The 20,913-nt window shown below is 51.3% G+C and overlaps 1 protein-coding gene across 2 annotated transcripts; it reads right to left on the minus strand.

The window, feature by feature from the left end:
* Window positions 1-326: 326 nt before the first annotated feature.
* KHDRBS1 (KH RNA binding domain containing, signal transduction associated 1) lies at window positions 327-18,387 on the minus strand (the record flags this gene model as incomplete). 2 transcript variants are annotated; one of them, XM_084274252.1, is made up of 9 exons in its annotated part: window positions 327-1,845; window positions 4,724-4,782; window positions 5,070-5,137; window positions 6,067-6,280; window positions 7,029-7,165; window positions 9,106-9,252; window positions 10,271-10,387; window positions 10,974-11,101; window positions 18,069-18,387. In XM_084274252.1, 9 exons carry the CDS (start codon window positions 18,385-18,387, stop codon window positions 1,748-1,750), a joined length of 1,287 nt encoding a protein of 428 aa, XP_084130378.1. In that variant the 3' UTR covers window positions 327-1,747. The 2 variants fall into 2 exon arrangements, with proteins under 2 accessions (XP_084130378.1, XP_084130377.1); XM_084274251.1 differs by having other exon boundaries at window positions 6,957-7,165.
* Between the last annotated feature and the right edge of the window lie 2,526 nt (window positions 18,388-20,913).

Genomic DNA, 20,913 nt, shown 5'->3' on the forward strand with positions numbered 1-20,913 from the left:
GTTAAACCAGCCATTTCAGACTCCAGCTGGAGCCTGAAGTCTGGAATACTCTGGGATTCCACCTGAAATCATCTCCCTCCTTAATTCAGCAAAGGACCATAAACGCTTCCCAGCAGACAGAGAAGTCAGAGCTCTGCCACAGCCCGGGATCAAACTGCTTTCAGCAACTTCCAGGGGGTGAAAAACAATTTCTCAAGTTTTCTTTCTCTTTTTTATTAATTAATTCAGCTCATTAGTGAGCTTGATAAACTTTTTTTTTTGTGAGAATTACAAAAACCCCACCATGTTTTAGAATGTCTCCACATTTTAGAAAGACAGTTAGCTTTAGCATTAATTTAAATTAATTTTCCAAATAATAATAATAATATAATAGCTATTTTAATCGCTCCACCAAAAAAAATAATAAAAATGACAATTCATCACATTTACTTTGATTAAAAAAGGACTAAACTTTATTGACAAACTGCTGCAGACATTTTGACAAGTTTTAGCTACCTATTTAGGCAGACTTACACATGTAGCATTTAATCTTCAAGAACAGAGTGGGAGGACAGTGTACAAATCCAATTAGGACTTTATCCTATGTACAAAGTGAAATTTTTTCCTCTTTTTTTTTTGGTTTTTTGTTTTTTGTTTTTTCCAGCTGCAGTGTCCCTTTTTATGCCAAAGCTAGTGTTGAGATACACTTGAACAAGTCCATGGGATTGCTAATATTGACCAGTTTTGTCAGCTTTCAGCTTGCACTGGTATTATCTGCCCCAAGCACTAGAGAAATGAGAAGACTGTAATTGTACAGAGTTCAGACCTACTCGTTTAACACTCTGTTTTCTAATATCAAACAATTAGAGCCATGCTTTAATTGGTTTTTGGGGGTTTTTTTGGTCTTCCCCCCCCCCCCCCCTTAAAAGTTCTTCATACAGAACAAAACTAAGAACCCCTTTACACTGAATAAATCTGCTTCCCAAGCATCTCTCAACACAGCAAGTTTGGGGCTAGATTTCAAAACCCACATAAGAAAAGTCAATTTTACAAACCTAATTTGTTTTGTTTTTCTTTTTTTTTTTCCTTTTAAGTCAATTACCTTTAAAAAATGCTATTTAATTTGTATGAGGATCCTTCATATTAAAATTTAAACTTAAGATTCGCCAGCAATCTGCTTTTAAGGAAGGTTTGGCATCTGAGGTGTTAACTTTTAAACGGTGGCAGCTACCGTTACATTATGATTTCTTTTAATTCTTAAAAACAGCCCTGAATTTTGAAATGTAGCCTACTTTGGGATTCTGCAACTACAACTTTTATGGGTTCCTTAAAACCAAAGCTTAAAAAAGGTTAACAAAACCTTAAGTCCATAACTGCTAAGCAAAAGCATCTCACTTTTGAAACTAACATTTTTTAACTCAACTTTTTTGTTTTGTTTTTTTTTTTATTAAAAAAAGGTACAGTCGTGTTTATCTAAACAACAAAGAAAGAAAAGCCATCTACACACTTAAAAAAAAAAAAAAGACCCAAAGAAAAAGGAAAAAGAAATTATAAAGTCGGTCCTCTAAATCTATTTAACTCATTTTAAGATACTACGTACAGAAGCCAGAATGCAGGGTGAGGATGGAGTGGGAGAAAAAGGGCCACGAAGAAAAACAGTTAGACAATTACTTGTCTGGTGTGGGTAAAGCAACGGGAATCCCGGGAGATACAAGAATCAGTAACAACTGTTTGCTCATAACTGATATTTTTCCCTCATGTTTGTTTTTTAATAACGTCCGTATGGGTGCTCTCTGTAGGCCCCCTTCACTGGCCTGGCCGGTGGGGCCTTCAGGGAGGGTCTGGTGCCGTTCCAGTCATCTTGCCCTGTGGGAGAGAGAGGGATATGTCAGGGATGGAGGAGTGGTGAGAGCTGGGGGGGGAACAGGGGGTGCTGGTGGGGCTCCCATCTGGCATCAGTGTGGAGGCTCGGGGCATCCTCACAGCAGTTTCACCCCAAAATAGTCTGTAAAGACGCCCCGTGGTCCATCAAAACCTCTTCTATTCCAGCATTACAGGGGGAAAGGAAAAAGAGCCACTTGCATGGGATCCCTGGGAAGGCTGCAGCTCCCACAGCCCGGCCAAGGGACGACTTGGCCAAAGCCAGTGCCTTTTAGGAGTAATTAATTTCAGCAGAGCCACAGCCAATTCCCAGGGCGGGTCTGGCAGCCAGCCCCAGCCCAGGCAGCCAGCCCCAGCCCAGGCAGCCAGCCCCAGCCCAGGCCGCAGCAGTCACGGCCCCTCGGGCTGGCAGCCAGCAGCAGCGACAGCCCTGGGCCTGCTACAGGTAGTGCTGTGCCGTGGTTTTACCCCGGCTGAGAGCAGAGATCCACACAGCTGCCTGCTCTTTAAAGGATAAGAGGAGGGGGAGAAGAGGGTGGGGGGTGGTTTGAGGCAAGGGAAGGGAAAAGGAAGGGGCAAATAACAACCCCAATCCCAAGAAACCAAAAGCCCGTGGGTTGGGGTAAGGGTAGTTTACTAGAATAGCAGAAAGATCAAATATGACAATGCTGACAGGACTTTAGGGCAAAAAAATCTATGAAACTGTTGATAAACTGTTGATACACAATGCAGTGTCTCACCGACCCCACAGCTCAGGCCGTGCCACCCAGAACCGTCCCGGAACCCGACCGTTCCCCAAAAACTGTGCGTCCTGGAGCCGCCCCCTCCTCCTCCCATCAGCCCCCTTTATACTGAGAGCAGGACAGAACTGGCATGGAATACCCCCTTTGGCCAGTTTGGGTCACCTGTCCTGGCTTCATCCCCTCCTTTCTCATGAATAGAGAAATATGAAGAGCTGAAAAAGCCCTTAACTGCTTGACCACAACTAAAGACATCAGGGTGTTATCAGCACTGCTCCCATTTTAACACCCAAACACAGCATCCCATCTGCTGCTACAGAAGAAGTTCACTCCACCCTGACTGAAACCAGGACACGCCGCTCTTCTCCTGCCTAGATGCCAGGCAAGGCAGGTCCTGGATAACCCTGCCAAAATAACGTGGCCCCTACACTGCTCTGGGATGGCAGCACATCCAGCCGGACCCCCAGCCACAGCTCTGTGACCATGACTTGCCATTCCTTCCCCTCTGCTCATCGCTTTGGACTGGACACCGCTTGCTGGTGCTGTACCAGCAGCAACTGGTGATGGCACAAAGTGCTCGACAGGACGGCCCCAACCCTTCTGCGACGTACAACCACCACCAGAACCAGTGACGTTTGCACCCCTCATCGTCCCCAAGCTGGCTCAAGCCCCCCAGTATCCATCCTGGCTTTCTCTGCAGCTTGTGCCAGCAGCGCTCACCTGCGTGGCTGCCACTCTCCCCAGTTTAGGAAACCCAAGTGTCCCCAGGCTGGAGAACAGCCCAGCCTGCTCCCAGCACCATGGAACACGTTCCCCTTTTCTCAACCCCCTCTCCAGCCTGGCTCAACAATTTATTCCTCTAATTCTGTTTTCATGAAAGCAGAGACCGAAGGAAATTACTGTGGATAAACAGATTAGCTGTGGCAACGTGGTGCCAAGCATACAATGAGCGTTTTGGCCTTCATACCCCAGACGACACCATCGCTCTCCTACCAAGTAGGAGGCACAAAAGCCTCTTTGTGCCATGACTAACACAAGCCATTGAAGGCAGGAAAGATAGCCAGCAGTCCTCACAGCAGCTGGCCATTTAAACGCATCTTAGCCTGGAAAAGCATCCCTGGTTAGGCACCTGAATTCAACTCCAGTTAATCCCAGAGCAGGGAACAACCTGAGACCAACATGCTAATGACACAGCACAGGGGATTCCCAGTTCCTGGAAAGCCCCTCCAGCTGGTCACTGTGCCACCACCTGCATTCATTCAAGCTTTCAGGCAAGGGACACTGAAGGGGACGCTGCTGAAGGGGGTGATTTCAACCCAGCGTATTCCCCTGCCATCGAGTGGCTCGCTGTATGGCTTCCAGAACTGAGCACAGTTCCGTTTGGGGAGAGGAAAATCAAATCCATCAACTTCAAAAAACCCCAGAGTCACCCAATCCTTTCCTGCCAGCACCTCAGATATAAGGATTATCGTTTCCAACAGTTGGTGATTTACACTGTTGTGGTTGAACTGGTCTCCCAGAACCCTCAGTCTAGCTGATAGCTTTACATAATTGAAATTAGCTAAACTTCATAAGCTGCTTGCGAGTCACAATGACCAAAAGCATTCCATCTGGTCAAAGGGAGGCCTTAACATGACATTTCAATCCATTTTTCAGGCAAACGTAGGGCGCAGTCGGTATCAGCTAGCGGGTTTCTGAGGATAAGGAAGCAGATGGAACCATGCACTCATCCAGCTCCACAAAATATAATCTGCAAAAACCAGACCGCAGCAGAAGCAGTGCTGTGGGTGGAAATCCAGAGCTCTTAAAATATTCCAAGGCTACAAGTAAATTAAGACATTTCCACAGTTTAAAAAAAAATAAAGGCACTTTAAAAGCATCACCTCTGAGACAATCAAGCTGTGTAAGAAGCTAAAAACCACAGAATGCCTTTGGTTTTCAGACCTGGATCATCTCTAGGAGGTAAATATTCTACCATGAGAAGTGCCTGAGGCTCTGCTCAGAGTGGCACTGGAAGACAGCTGGTCAACCACAAGCAATTCCCAGCTACGTGCACCCGCTGCAGGCAATTCCAACTATGTGCAGCCCCTTCCCTCTCAAGAGAAGAGTATTCCCAGACATACCATAAGCTTCATAGGTTTCCTGTGCCTCCCCGTGTCCATAATCATAGTATTCTGTGTCCCTGGAAGAGTAATTACGTTGGTTACACACAGTGGTGAAATCATATTCCTAAACCGACACAACCTGCACAGACACTTGGAAAGCAAAGATCCCAGTATGGGCATCAAGGACACTGGGACACTCCCAAGTTATTCCCCAGGCACTCCTTGATTCCAGCAGCACAGGGAACTGCCCCTATGGCTCAAACTTTGAAATGAGTGTTTCCATTCCCTTCAAAGACAGAAAAAGGGGGGAAAAAAGAAAGATCATGCATCTTTTTCTCAGTAGCAGACAGACAAGTGAACTTACCCTTGGCCCTGGCTGTAGTAGCCTTCATACCCCTCATAGCTCTGGTCTGCATAGGCATCATCGTAGCCCTGAAACGGATGATGACATGAACAGTGTTAACAGGAGGACTGAAGGGTGACACCTGACCAAGGGTAATGGCAAAACCGAGCTGGAGCTCCAGCAGCTTTCAGAGGAGCCTGTGAAGCCTCACCTGCCACTGGGAAGGGGCTCTGGTAAGACAGAGGGACCCGAGTGCTGCTTGTGCCCCGTGACTCACAAGGAATGAACCCCATGGATAATTACAGGGCATTTGAAAGGCAGTTATACAGGTCTGAGGCTGCACTCTGTCTGTGGTACCAAACCATGCACCAGGAGGCCTGGAACTGTGTTACCTGCCACAGATTTACAGGTGGATAAACCCAACCTGTTCGCTTACGATGGGTTCCAGTGGAAAAACAGAGTTTTACTGAGAAGGGAACCAGAACTGAGGAATACCAGTACTGGTGATGGTTTCCCAAATGCTGCTGTGCACCAGCACCAGCCACCTTGTTCTCCCTTGAGAGTACCAAGTGCAAAGATGCTCAGGGAAGTCTGACATGAGGGGAGTGATTAGCTGTGTGCCTCCAAGCATCAGCACGTTCACTCCCATTTATTTTAAGGATTTCAGGGGCAGTAAGAAACCTTCTTACTTCACAGATTCTCCTGCAGAAAGAGAACGTGATGCGAACACCATCGATCCCTGAGGTGTAGTTTCTCTACCAAGCATGGATAGTTATGTCAAGCTGCAGTTCCCAGGGGCACGTTTCAGTTGTGGAAGAACCAGCCCTTATCCTGCATTTAGGACACACCAGCGGGTCCCTCCTCTGAGGGCTAAAGGAGGGCAGGTCACCCAGGACTGTACTCGTGACTCGTGGCCCCGACTCCAGTGCACCCTTGCTGCTGTTAGCTCTTTCTCCAGTGAAGCTGAGGATGCAGTACACCATCAGCTAGCTGGGACAAACCAAACACGGCTACTTACATATTCCTCGTAGGTTTCTGGTGCAGGAGGAGGAGGAAGGGGTATCCTCTGAATGCCGGCTGCGCGTGCTCTGGGTGCAGGGGCACCCCGGACTGCTGGGGGAGGAGGGACTCCGCGGGCTACAGCAGCTCCCCGGGCAATGGCCCCCCGCACCGGGGCTCCTCGCACAAGGGCCCCCCGAGGAGGCGGAGGGGGAGGACCGACACCTCGTCCCCTGGAAAGGAGATAAAAGGGTTGTGAACTGCTGGTACCGCTCACGTGCTGAACACCGAGGGCAGCGGGTACACCTGGACAGTGCAACAGCTGGATAACACAGTCACAACGCAACAGCTTGTTAACACAGTGAGCCACGATTCCTTGTCAAGAACAAAGCACAAGGATTTACAAAAACCTCTTCCAGGATGAGAACTCTACTGTGTTAGGTGTTGCTCACATGAAGAAACAAACGGGATGTGGAGCTCTAGTCATGTAACATCTCAGAGTTCATTTTAAACAGCTCTCTGTTACCAACCTGTGTTGCCTGCCAGGCCTCCAGGACTCTAAGCATCGATGATGAGATGAGCAGGGACACTTCTGGGCTAAACGCTCAGAAGCAAAGACTTTCCCCACAAAACAGGTCAGTTTAAACTGATAACCCTTAATCCTGCTGAAGGCTACAGCAGCAAACACAACGCATCCATCTACACAGGATGTCACAGGCCAGCCCCTGAAAGGCTAACTTTACAAAGCGACCCATTTCTGACATCAAAAATAGAAAACACTCACTGTGCTAGATTACATCTCCAAACACACCAAACATCTGGTGCCTGCGGGCTAAAAGCATCACAACGTGAGGTGAGAAAGCTTTGGCCAAAAGCTGAGGTCAAGGCCAACGGCTGATGTGCAAGAACAAGGAGCTCAGCTGGCAGGACAGCTCTGGGCAGGATGCTGCGTTTCCAGGGCTGTGCTTTTGGGAAAAGTACCTTGGAACGGGTGGAGGTGGTGGTGGAGCTGCTCCCCTTCCCCGCACAGGGACTCCTCGGCCACGGTTTGGCTCTGGTACACCGTTGAGATAGGAGAGCTCCAGGAATTGCTCCTGGCAGATATCATCCATCATATCCTAAAGAGGGGAAAGAGTCAACTCCAAAGAACAGCTAACTGGCAAGCCCGTGCTGCAGGATATCACCGTGCTGGAATAAAAATAACCTGATGGTCCTAAATCAAGATCTGTGGGTTAGGTTTTTCTGGGATTCACCCAGCAGGCAGCAGTGTGCAGCCACCAGCTTTCTCCAAACAGGCCAGGAAGGGCACACGACCTGCACGCCCTGGAGCTGCAGGGAGCACCACAGCTGGTCCCTGGGAAGGAGACCTCACTCCTAGCGGTTCTGGAGGCAGCTGATGTTTGGCATCCCAGGGATGTTGGCAAGATTTATTAACAAACGTTGGAGAGTTCAGAGGTGAAGTCAGGCAAGACATCTCTCCCCTCAAGCACCTCACAGGTCCTGTTTAAAGGTGAGAGGCTGGTGATGAGCCCACATAAGGTTAACAACATACTGTTCCAGTGAAGGAACAGGACAGGACGCAGCCTGACAAAGAGCAAACGCCCATTAGCAAATCCAGGCTGCCTTTTCAACTCCTTAGGACCTCAATTTGCTTCTGGCTCTGTGAGCTTTTACTGCCTCTGGGGATGCAGCTTGAGGAATTAGAGCTGGGCTCTCTGGTGACCCCACAGAAGTCATCGTACCCCACCCCTCCCCTCAACACAGGCAGCCTGGGCCTCACACCCAGGGTCCACACGATGCCATGGCAACACCACAAAGCAAGGAGTCTCCTACCAGATGTGTCTTCTCAGCACTGCTGGCTCCCATAGTGACTTCTCTGTCAATTTTCACAAGTTTAACACATTGTTTGAAGAGAGAAGACACTTTAAATAGCACGGCTGCACGCTTCCTTTAGCAAACTGAGGGTTTGTACATCCCAGGGGCTCCTTGAAGATGACCTCTTTCCTTCAAAGACACTTCACATCACAATCTCTCCTCCTCTCTGTGTCAGACTCACAGAAATCACACAGCACCCATACGCTTTTCACACTTCCTTACTACCCCCACTGCTCTCAGGTTCCACCCATTCCTGGTATTCCAGGCAGAACACCTCAGGTCTCCAGGTTGGGCTGTGGAGTGAGGTGCCAGAGGGGCATTCAGCTCTCTGACCCACAGGCTGAGCTAGCCAGAAGTAAGGAGCACTGCATGCTTCCTCAGCTTCTTTCCCATTTTGATTCCTCCCCCAAATCTGGTGAGAAGCACTACTGTTTCAGTAACACACAACCACCTCTTTGATGCTCAGTGGTTCCTGGAGGTGCTACTCCAGCGTTGTTGTGTTATGTGCTGACACAAAAGTGATGTGCAGCTGCCCATGAAGGGCTTGGGGTTCCCCAGTAAGAGACATCCCCAAACAGAGAGGGAGTGTCATCTCTGCAGGGGCCTGGTCAGCAAGAAGAGGCTCCCTCACATCCCATACACTCAAAGCAGCAGAAATACTGATTTAACAGGTGTGTCTCAGAGTAGCTACAACCCCGAGTACCACCATGGCGCTGCCAGGGCAGTCACCTGTCATCCTCACTGCCCCTCTGGAGTGCAGCAATTACAGTTTCTGATCCAATCAATGATTTTCTAGCTGGATTTCTGTGCTGTGGTTCCCTGCCACAGGAACCCACCCAAGGTGTCTCTTCCCTGCTCGGCCTGGCCAGTTACAAAACTGACATATGGAGCTAGACAAGCTACCAGCCCAGCATCCACAGCGAGTATCAGGAGAGAAATACCTACTCCAATTGCTCTGTACCTCTGCCCTGCAAGTGTATGTCTTCCTGTTCTGGTCAGGGGAGTAACACACACCCTCACATGAGATGAACGGGGTCACTGTCAGCTGCCACACACCCCCTTAAAACTCCAGGTTTCCTCAGTGACACCATTCCTGTTGCACATACAAACCTTACCCAACCTTACAGCCAGACTCACAGCCCACCTACATCCTTCAGAAAGAAAAACACATCCATATACATACTGGGACAAGGAACTTCTTGACTTCCTCCATGGCATGAGCCATCAGAGCATACGCTTCACAAGGGGGTCCGAACACTTCAATGAAGACATGCAAATCCATGTTTAGATGAGCATATTTAGGATCTCCCCCTTTACGCAGTTCTTCCTCCTGCAACAGAGCAGATTAGAGGTTTCTAAAGCTAAATAAGATACAGAGGAATTATTTTTTCCTTTACCTGTTCTCTAAACTTGAGCAGGAAGTGTCTGTAAAGGCACTCTGGCCATGGCCAGACACAGATCACAGTAACATGCTACACACACAGACTATCACACACCTTCCATCTTTTTCTAACTGCTTTTTGGGTGACTATGAGATTTTTGCTACCTTTTTTTCCCCCAGAAGATTAGATACACATGCAACAGCACTCCTCTTCCACACCACCTTTCTGCCTGAAGTGCTCTTTCCCAGCTAGAGATGTCTAATAAAGCCAAGCAAGCTTCCTCCAACTCTGCTCTTTGACACCCGTGTTGTTCAGGTGGCCTGAGGAAACTACAAGCCAGCTAGAAGGGTAAAAGCTTTCTATGCTGCTAAAATAAAAAGCTGAATTCAATTACAGCGCTGTTGACTGCTAGCTCAGTTCTGGGAATAAGCAGGAAGAAAAAAACCCCTATATTCTCATTTTTTTCTGCTCAAAAAACCCCTCCTGGTACTTTGTGATTCACTAAAGATTACCAGGAACACACTGCTCCAACATCTTCAGTGAACCATGAGGATGTAAGGATTTCAGAGGGAACAGCTGGAAATAGGATTTTTTTTCTCCCCTCATCCTGGAGGGGAAACACATTCCTTTATCAAATTACTTCTCACAGAGTAGCTGGAATTAATTCTTATTTTACAAACGCTGTACTTCACCTTCCATATAAACAATCTCTGCATCCAAGGGTGCAGGATATCACTAGATGAGTAGTCTCCAAGTCATGCTCACAAAGAAAACATGCCTCATGCTTCCCTCCCAGTCAAGATTGCTCCCAGCATGCACAGAAAAATTTGGGAAGGGTGACTTTCTACCACCTTCACTTCTGGATCTCAATGGACTAGTATTTTGCAAAATATTTAGTGAATATTTTCTCCCAGCAGCATGAAAGGCATTAACAGAGACTGGTGTTTTCAAGGGTGATGCCCTTACCTTTGCTTTATCTCGCATCGAACCCTTCCCCAGCACAGATATCTTAGCACCAGTTTCTTCCTGGAGCCTCTTGATGGTGTTGCCTTGAGGTCCCAAAATCTTTCCAACAAAGTTGAACTGTAAATGAAGAAAAAGAGGGGGGAAAAAAATAGCTCCAGAGCTCACTAGCCTTAACAAAAGCTTTTCTTAATGTTATGATGGCTGACAAAAAGTTTGGCCACTCCATTTTCCCTTCACCTTACAAAAAAATATAGACCAAAAAAAAAAAGCACAGGAAAAGTTAAATTCTAGAACATTATTCTCATGAAAAAAAAAAAGCTCCACCAGAAAACCCAGGCTAAATTAACTCCCATAAAGTGTTTAATTCTAATATCTACTCTCCAGCAGTTTTACAGGCAGCGAGTGTTCAGATTTACAGGAGTTCTTAGCTGTAAAACACAAAGCTCTGTATATGAAAGCAGAGTTCCAGTAATAAAAGAGCCCAGCAACGCCTGGGATCCCTTAGCTTGATCCCAAGACATTCCAGAAACGGAATAGATTAGAAATAAGATCCTTGCATCGGAAAAAATCCCGCAGCGATAGCAGGAACACCGGCATAACCCCTGATGACACTCTGACAGCTACTACCTCTAACAATCAGCCATCAAACCCATAGAAAATAAGCAAATCACGGAGATTCAGTAAGCTCTTTTCTGGCCCTCACCTTGGGGTACTGTTTGACAGGGATCAGAACTCGTTCTTTCAGTTTCATATTCTTGTGGGAAAATAAATCCAGGTAGTTCTCTTCCTCATCCTTCTTTGTTGTTTCACCCTTCTGAATTTTTTCAATTTCTAAACAAGATAAAGACAGGGCTGCTTATATTCCTCAAACAAGCATCATTTTTAGAGTTGGAATCACGACAGGACATACCACCCTCCTCCTCCTCCTCCTCTGTGAGCATAGGAACGCTTGTAATCGCTTTAATGGAAACCAGAGAGCCAGGCCACCTCTGCAGCGCCAGCCCGGCTTGCCTCTTCCTCCCTTCACTTCTAGGGCTTCCAGGAGACCAAACAATGGGATAATGAGAAAGAACAGCAAAGAAAGCCCTACAAATAAGAGCAGGAAACCATAAGCAGAGTTTTATGTATCCCTTTTGCTGTACCTTCCTCTCTCAGACACCAAACTCACCAAGTGTGGTACCCATAGTTGGACTCCTAAGCCTACAAAGAGACCAGCCCCAACTACACTAACTGCTCCTTGCTATCTAAATCTGCAATTTAATTAGCAGTAGCAAGGCCTTCTGACACCGTGAGCTTTGGTTAAGTTGCAAACATGGCTAACAAACAGCAGCCCAAGTGGGTGACGCACCGGAGTGCGGCCTAGCTTCATGCCATCACGTGAAGCTGCAGCTTTACCACACACAGAGTTTGTAACCTGGTTTTTCAGTTGTCAGCCTGTTGTAAGCATCGATTCAGGAGATGCAACTACAGATTTTTGGCTCTCAAAATCAGATTCTGGAGGGTTTTTTTTTTTTTCATTGTATATCGTGGATTACAGCCTTGGAAAAACAGGGAGGTGGCCTGAGGGAAGGCATACTGCAGCCCCAGGGGGATCTGGAACGAAGTCCCAATCACCTGCCTGAAGTAGGTCGTTAAGTTAGGCCTGCTGGGAACTGGTACACAAACACCTCCTCAAATGTGGCTAAAAAGTAAGATTTCACTGAGAGATGGCAGGAGACAGTCAACCTCACAGAAGATGACCCAAATGGATTGGGCTGAAGATTACCTTCAAGGCAGGCCTTTCTAGCACAGGTCCTTAACGTGCTTTCCCTGGTACAAGAATCACACCCAACAATTTTAAGACACAACGTAGCCCGTCCCTGACCAGCTTTTCTTGTCTAGATAGTCACATACGATTTTTATTTTATGTCCAATGACTAGGTGACAAATTCCCTCAAATTTGGAGCCGATTCATTACTACTGATCCCAAATTCCTGATGCACTCTTTGATACAAGTAAAAAGAATGAAAGAATTCCAGACTGGGCTGGGTTGGGAGGGACCCCAAGGGTCCCAGAGCTCCAACCCCATGCCACAGGGAGCGACACCAACCTCCAGGCCTGGAGCTACACAAGGGTGCCCAGGGCCCCATCCAACCTGGCCTTGGACACCCCCAGCGATGGGGCACCCACCCCGTCTCTGGGCAGCCTGTTCCAGCCCCTCACCACTCTCTCTGGAAAGAACTTCCCCCTAATATCTAATTTAAACCTTCCCTCCGTCTGCTTTAATCCATCCCCCTTGTCCTGTCATTATCTACCCTTCTAAAAAGCTGATTCTCCTCCTGTTTGTATGTTCCCTTCCCTAGGTAATAATTAAGTACTGGGTCACAGCCATCCGAAATGGTTATTGACAGATGCTTTTCAGGGGAGGAGCACGACCCTTCTTTGAAAGCCAAATCGTGCCATTTCATCAGCAAACCCAACAACTATAAATTCCTCTTTGGAGATGAAAGTGCTCCAAATACAACTCCTCACATCTCAGGGGAAAGAGAGGCACTTTCAGGGGATCATAACTGGATTTAAACTCCAAGGCACAACCGAAGGTGAAGACTGCTTAGTCACTACAGGGATGGAAAGCAGGCTGCTGCTGCAATACCTCCTGTTTCCTGCGATTCCTGGCTGGGAGAGGAACTCTGTGCTCTACACTAAACACTCAGAGGTTTGGGAGATAGGTACTCAGGACATTCTCCACCTGGTAATATTCTTGTGTCACCCAAGCAGAAATAGGAATAACAGGTTAGCATCATCCTGGGCTGGCAACCACAGGAGCAGGACTGGCATCTCTCAAACAGTGCTGAAGTCAAGCAACCAGATGTGCACCCAAGAGAAAAAAACAACCCACCTTGAGAAACCAGGATCAATATAACAACTTATAACAGTTGTGGACACAGCAATATAGACTGGGTTTTAGTTTAGAGATCTGAATACACAGCTCAGAGATTGTATTGCGTAATTATGAAGGAAAAAAAAAAAGCCTGAATTTTGTATTTCCACTTGCAGCAGCACCTTGGCTCCCTTACAGAAGTGTTACCATGACTCCTTAGTTTAAAAAAAAAACCTGCTGGATCTAATGGCTTTGAAAAAGATAACTTGAGTTTTGCTTTAAAAAGGAATTATTTCCTGAAGACACTACGCAAAAGCAAAAAGCCCTGAAGTTCAAGCAAGGTCAGGTTTATAACACCAGCAGAAGAGCTGGCTGCCTTGATCAGTTTTATGTAGGGTTTGGGGCTTCTTTTGAAATTTTAACTGTAAGAACAGATCAGAGAACTGAGATTTGGAAACTGAGGATTGCACTGGTGGCCTTACCCCTGGCCAGGCATCGCTTCAGACCCTACAACACAACGTGGGCAACTTCTCACACATTTTGGTTCTCCAAAACCAGTGACTTTCTGAAAGCACATCCTGCGCATTAAGAAGTGGTTTCCCTGCACACATCAAGAATAAAAGCAGCCTAAAACTTATCCTGATGGAAACTAAACTACCCAGAGGCATCTTCTACCTCGCCAAAGCCCAACACAATCAGACCTAAAGCCTCTGCAAACCAGCAAGCCACAGTTCAACCCCACAGCAAAATCTACTCTGCCTCCCGCAAGAGTAGCGATGACACCCAGGGATCCCTCTGTGAGGACAAGGCATAACTAAGCATTTCCTAAAAAAACATTCATGATATAAAAATATCCAAGTTTTCAAGTGAAATCCAAACCACACAAAAAGAAAAACCCAACCCTGAGACTTCGGCAGTTGGGGCAGCGTGGGTGACCCGGCTGTCCCCATCACACCTGGAGAACCAACTCCCGAAAAACAGGCGTGCAAGGAGGACTAACAACCACCTGGGAGGACTAACCCCCAACTCCATGTGTCCCACTGCTGCGGATTCCAGCGTTATCTCTACGCATTCCAGCACATCAGCCACGCAACACGAAGCGGTAGGGAAGGAACGGGTGAGTGGCAGCAGCTTGTCAGACCACTCGCCGATACGTACGTCCACCTCGAGGGATTAAGCACGCCTGGTTTCAGTGCTGAGACTTAAGGCCGTGTCAGAGGTGCAGCAGAAGGTTACCTTCTTGCCACGGGGAATGTCAGCAGGCTGGCGGCATGTGTGGCAGTGGTTTCCAGGGCTTCGTGTGGGGCAGTGATTGCATTGTCTCAGAAGAAATCCTAAGGGGTAGGCAAAGGGGGTTGGTAACACCGCTGCTTCACACGGCAGAGGCTTAAGCAGCCACAGTGCTACGCCTGACCTGAGCCCAAGCTCTCCATGTAACAAAAAAAATTAAGCATGTTAAACATTTTCCTGCAGCACCTCGTGCTCTGCAAGCAGAGACACGTTCTGTTTATCCGTAACACCAGGAGTATTGTCGTAACGGTGTGATAATACTGACCCCACACCCCAAACCAGAATATAAACCACCGAAAGAGCGTGGGGATGGGAGCCTCTGCCAGGATGCAGAGCTCCCTTCTCTCCTATGCTACTGGTTTGACGCAGGAGAGGGAGCAGGAGCTGTTCCTGGATGGACTCTGCAATAGTGGAAGCTGGAGAATTCAGCAAGCCTCACCCCACCTTCTCCCTCCCGAAACACCCCACACCCACCCCAGCCAGGATGCTGACAGCTCTGCTTGGGAGCTTGGCTGGGAAGGGACTGCTGCCAGCACGGACAGAAGGGGCATGGGGAAGGAAAGAAACACTGCTCAAGCACAAGGCAGGGAGGAGAGAGCGTGGAGGTGAGCGGTGAGGAGAGGCACAGGGAGCAGAGAGGCAGGGACAGGCAGGGACAGGCTGGCAGCAGCACAGGGAGCAGAGAGGCAGGGACAGGCAGGGACAGGCTGGCAGTGGCAGCTAATGGCACCGGCATGGCTTAGCCACACACAGACTGGAACACGCAGCAGCGAAGCGGTGTTAGCATGTCAGCCTGCAACATCTGGGCATCGCTTCCAGCTGCTCTGGGGTGAGGCAGAAGCTTGGAAACACAGAGATGGAGATCATCATCTCCACTGCAGGACAGCCTAACTCCACGCTGAGTGAGCTGCAGGACAGGGCATCGCTCGGGGGTAGCTACAGTTCCTCACCACCCCCACGGCCCGAGCACATCTCCATTTGCTTCCCTGGCAAGTCTCTGTGGTGAAGCCACTGCCCATCCACCTGATGGCACAGAGCCCTTTTTCCCATCCTAGGAATATATGGATCAGGAGAACCAGTGAGGTCAGTGGGGGATTGTGCCAGGGGTCCCTCCAACACCACGAGCTGCTCCCCGCTTCGCAACACGTTGCTCAAGCTCCAGCTTCCTCCCTGCTCTAAAACCCTACACCCACTGCACTGAATGCACCCCTCAGCACCCACCCCCAGCCCTCCACACTTTTGGGGTGCCAGGGGCTGTGTTTAATGTAAGGGCCAACTCGATGCTAGCTATACTCGCTCGTGGAACAACACGGCTCATGTATCTGCAGCGCAGGAAGCTTGGAGATGACCAGCTCTTTTCACTCAGGGTTTCTCCATGAAATAAAAATAGCTGAGATCACCACAAGAGTTTGAAAAAACCAACCCCAAACCCGCCCCTACGCCTGGCTAACACCTTGGTGGACACCTCCCATCCTCCCAGTGCACACAAGCAGAGAGGACTGTGCCTTCCAAAGCATCAGCATCTCCTCCTGCTCTCCCTGCAGCAGACGGGAGGCAGAAATCAAAGCCAGAAAACGGGGTTTTCTTGTTCCCATGGAAGGAGGAGGTCAGACCAACCCCAGAAATCACAGGGGTAAGGAAATGTGCATCATATTCCAAGGTGCAAGAAGCCCTGGTTTTCAGTTTCTTTTCGGGGTGCTGGGTAACAGAACCCCAAAATCTTGCCACTCTCCTGCTGTTTCATCACACAGTTGTTGGAGAATCAGCCCCACTTTCCCTGGGTCGCCCTTCACCTCAGCCCCTAAGCAGTGCTAATTTTCTCCAGAAATTCCAAGCAGCCTTGGAAGCACTGAGGTGTTTTCCACTGCTGTAACACCCCGTTTTCACACACACCCGAATTTCAACCCAGAACTCCCGGGGGTTCCCTCCCAGAGGCAGAACCAGCAACTTCCACTCCTGAAAAAAGGCTGGAACGGGAATACTGCTGACACCCACCAACCCATCATGCCTTTGTCTGGAAGTCATTTTGCTCAAGTCTTGCTTTACAATCCTTCAGTCCAAACCTAAACCCCACGTTAAGCTTCACAGCAGCTCCTCCAACGTGACATCCCCCAAAAGATGCCACCACCGGAGAGAAATTCCAGGCAACCCAGAGCAGTTCAGGGTCACCTCCACAAAGAGATTTCACACTCCTAAAACCACCAGCTTATTCAAGATTCTCCCCCACCAGCTTCCTCTCCAGATCACCCAAATTTGGAACCGTGAGTGGATCCTCCCCAAAGGACAGCGATTTTCCAAACCCCCAAAGCAAGCAGGAAGCACCTGGAGCTTCTCCAACCATCAATCTGCAGCCTACCACCAGCAATTTTTAAATTAATGGGAAAAAAAACCCCACCCCAACCCTCATAAATCCTCGTTACACCCCTCAGTGAGGGAAGCTTTGCTGGGCAGGCTGCTCTTTGTGCAGGAATTAGCAAACTCCTTAGGTTTTCATTTCACTGGAAGGCATTATGGCCAAGCTGTCGAGCATCAGCTGGCTAAAGGGGTTTTTATTAACAAAACACATTAAATTGACAGCAAATCGGATTATAAAACTAATTTATTTAGATGGAGGGAGGCTAAGTTCCCCCTGACACCATACCTCAGCTGCCTGCACAATGGGAGATGGCAATCCCTAAGAATGATTTCCCTACGTTAAAGGAGGAGCTAATGGAATCCCCAGTGCTGCACCAGCTATGGCAATGCTGTGTGGAGGGGGAAGAGATGCTCTACCTCAGGATAAGGGAGAACCATTTGGAAGGAGAAGCAGCAGCAGGCTGCTAAACACACTGCTGCTCATCCACGGGCTCAATCTGAGCACATCCTCATGCTGGGGACCTCCCGGCTGTAAAGCCATAAGCTGGAGGAGATGCTTTAACTGTCTCTCCAGCCTCGGAGCTGACTACAGGCGTCTTGAGGAGGCTGAAGGTACTTGACAGAGGCTCGGGAAGAAGCGGGTGCAGCAGCTGCTGTGCTGGGAGATACGGAGGAGTCGGAGCCCGGCGGCGATTGGCCGAGTGGCGCTGGGGAAGGAGCAGCCTACAGCCTGGGCACAGAACAAAGACTGCCATTTCCAGCCCCGCGCCGGCTGCCCGGCGGCTCCAGCCAAGCTCAGCCACCGGTTTACGGGGCTGGCAGACTCAATGGGGTCCCCAAGGGAAAACCCAAGGTCTCCACCGCCGGCTTTGGTCCCTTCGCTCCCCCCTCCCCCGGGACTTAACGGGCCGGTGCGAGCGCAGGGCCACGCTCTGGAAAGAAAGTTTGGGGTCTGCCCATACCCCAGCCCCGGGGTAAGGCGGGGTGAAGCGCAGAGCTCGTCCCCAAACCCCCCCCCGGGGGTCGCATCTCACCCCGGGCAGAGAAGCCGGGACGAACAGCCGCCCCCGCATCGCTTCCCGGGGACTGCGGGGAGCCGCCCGCCGCACCGGCCACCCGCGGAGACGGGGGTGTCCCCCCCCTTCCCCGTCCCCTTCGCCGCACAAGGCGTTTACCGGGAGCTGCCCCCGGCCCGCCCCACCGATGCCGGGGGAAGGAAGGAAGGAGGGGGGGGGGGCCCTACCCAGGGGTCCCGCCCGCCCCGCCCCGCTCCGCCCCTCCCGCCCCCGGTACCTGCGGTAAGGAGCTGCATGGCGTGCGTGAAGGACGGGTCGAGGCTGTCCTTCTCGGCCATCAGCTCGGGCAGGTACTTGTTCTCGGGCTCCATCTTGACAGCGGCCCCGGGCAGCAGCGGGGTAGGGCCGGCGGGGCCCTGCCCGGCCGAGGCGGCGGCCGAGCTGGGCGGCAGGAGCGGCGGGGGCTGAGCCCCGCCACCGCCACCGCGGCCCCCACCGCCGCGGGGCGGCCGCCGGGGCGGGGGACCCCCTTGCCGGGCTCCGCCGGGGCCCGGCCCCCGGCCCATGCGGGCGGAGGGGTCGTCGCGGCGCTGCATGGAGCGGGCGGGGCGGCGCGGAGCGGGCAGAGCCGAGCGGGGCTGCCACACCGTCCGCCGCGGCGCCGGGGCCGGAAGTGGAGGCGCCGGAAGGACCGCCCCTAGCGCCCGCCTGCCTTCCCCCCCCCCTCCCTCCCCTCCCTCCCGCTCGTGCCGGGCCGGCTCCCGCGCGACCACCCGGCGCGCCTATGCGCTTGCGTCGGCACGTCGCCGCGCGCCGAACCACCCCCCCCCTCCCCTTCTCCCGGCACGCGCACGCGCGCCTCGCCAACGGCGGGCTTAAGAAAACTCCCCTCAGGCGCATGCGCAGTGCCGACCCCCCGTGAGGAAACGCGTGAGAAGGGGCACGTGGGAGAGACCGGGCAGCACCCGCTGGGCTCCCACTGCGCACGCGCAGGTCTCCCGGCGTGACATTAGTCACCGGCCGAGAGAATCAGCCCCCCGGCGGACTCGCGGGCGCGCTGTTGCGCATGCGCGAGGGCTGCTGCTCCCCCACAAAGCCCGCGGCGCATGCGCTCTCGAGCGGTTTCTTCGAGGCGGCGGCTGAGGCGCGAAGCGGGTCTGGGCTGTGCGGCTGCGGGTCGGGGCGCGGCAGCGGGTGAGGGGGCGGCCCGACCCGCCCGGCCCCCGCAGGTACGGCCTGCCTGGCTCCCCAGGCGAGGCCTATCCATCCCGCCCGGCCCCCGCAGGTACGGCCTGCCTGGCTCCCCAGGCGCGGCCTGCCCGGCCCGCCCCCGCAGGTACGGCCTATCCATCCCGCCCGGCCCCCTCAGGCGCGGCCTGCCTGCACGGCCCAGTGGTGTGGACTGAGCCTGTGGCCTGCCTGTGCTGAGAGACCAGTCCTGTGGTGTGGGGCCTGGCTGTACCTGTGTGGGAACTCTTACTTTCAGCTCCCTGCCCTATGGTCTGGCAGGGCCTGTACGGCAGCTGAGCCCTCCTCCTCCCTTCAGAGCCCTGCCCGGTGGTGTGGGGCCTGGCAGTGCTTGCTGGGGAGACAGAGGCCTTGCTGTACTCGTCGTGTTGGTCCCAGGCTGTGTGGGGTTTGGAGAGGACTATTCGCTCCTGAGTGGCAGAGTGATGTTAAGGAGTCTTGAGGAGAGAAGAAAAAGTGTCGTGTAGGCTACAAGTACCAGTTAAGGAGCTGCTGTTAGAGGTGATGGGGTGCAGCTAGAGGGGGGTGGTGTGTCTGTGCAGCACTGCAGGGTGACTGTGCAGGGGTTTCTGTTATTGTGTTTACGGAGGTGGCAGTTCTCTAGTATAGAGAATGCATTGAGCACTCCAGCTCCTTAAGCTAGTATCAAGTGTGGCCTTTTATTGACAATTTGGCAGTGATAGCTTGAGGATGTGGGGAGGTAAGGGCTCCATGGAGTTGCACCCATCCTCCAGCCTGTTCAAGCAGCACGGTATTCTGATTTGACCTCTTGGTATCTTGTAACAGACAGCTGCCTGCAGCAGCTCCTCCTGCACAGAGCTGAAGCTGACGTTCGTGGACAGACGTAGCCCCTGATGCCATCAGGTAACGCAGCCTGGCCCTTGTCCTGCCCCTCATGCCTCTGAGGTGCCGTTTCCAACCAGCCCCCCTTCCCTGAGGCTGTGTGAACCTGTCGCTCGGTGCTCAGTGGCTGCACCAAACATCTCTCCTGTACAAGGAGCTGTGTTACTGACAGCTTTGGATCTGCGTGGGTCCCTGATACGTGTGCCTGGTCTGCTCCTCCTCCGTCAGTTCCCTCCTCATTCACATGCTGTCTCCTCTCCCTTCACCCCCGCTGTGTATCTTCACTGTCATTCTCACATCGTTTCCATTGAGCTCCTCTTGGTTCATCCTTACTCACAGCTGCGTCACTTGGAAATGCCACAGCACCTTCCCAGAGCCTGCAGGAACTGACTCTGCTCTGGGTGACGGGCTGTCACTGCCCTGGGATTCCCACCTGCTGCCACAGCCCTACTCCCTGAGCACACACAGCTCCTGTCATCCCACAGCCTCTGCTGTGCCCGTGGAGCTGTGGGTGGCAGCTGTCATTACCTGCTTGATTTGGACCCATTCCTTGAATACCAACCCCCCAAAAAATAGGCAGAAAGAGATGTGTGTGGCTCCTTTAAAGTCTCTTCCAATTCTCAGAGGAATGTTGCCTGTTTGTGGGCCCTGGAGTGAAAATTAGGGAATCTGGGACCAGTTTCCAACACTTCCCAGGCTTCCTGAGTGAACCTGGACACTTTGCTTCCCCAGTTACTTCACCATCCCTAAAATGAGTCGTTTCTACCTCCTTTCTTTCTATTGTCTGACCTGCTCAGGGTGTCGAGGGGCCGGAACATTCCTTTGTTGTTAACGCAGCCTGCAGAGAGAGCAGCACAGCCCCGAGCTTGGCCAGTCCCCAGCTGCTTCAGAAATAAAATCACTGGGTGTTAAGAGGGAGGTGGCTCCTTTCCAGCCAGCGCCAGGCAGAGGAGCCGTGTGCTTCCCTCTGGCTGAAAATAGGAGCTGGGGGTGTGTTGGGCCACCCCTGCTTTGTTCTCCCAGCGTTTGTT

Source organism: Gallinula chloropus (genome assembly GCF_964237585.1).
Source record: "Gallinula chloropus genome assembly, chromosome: 22".
NCBI lineage: Eukaryota > Metazoa > Chordata > Aves > Gruiformes > Rallidae > Gallinula > Gallinula chloropus.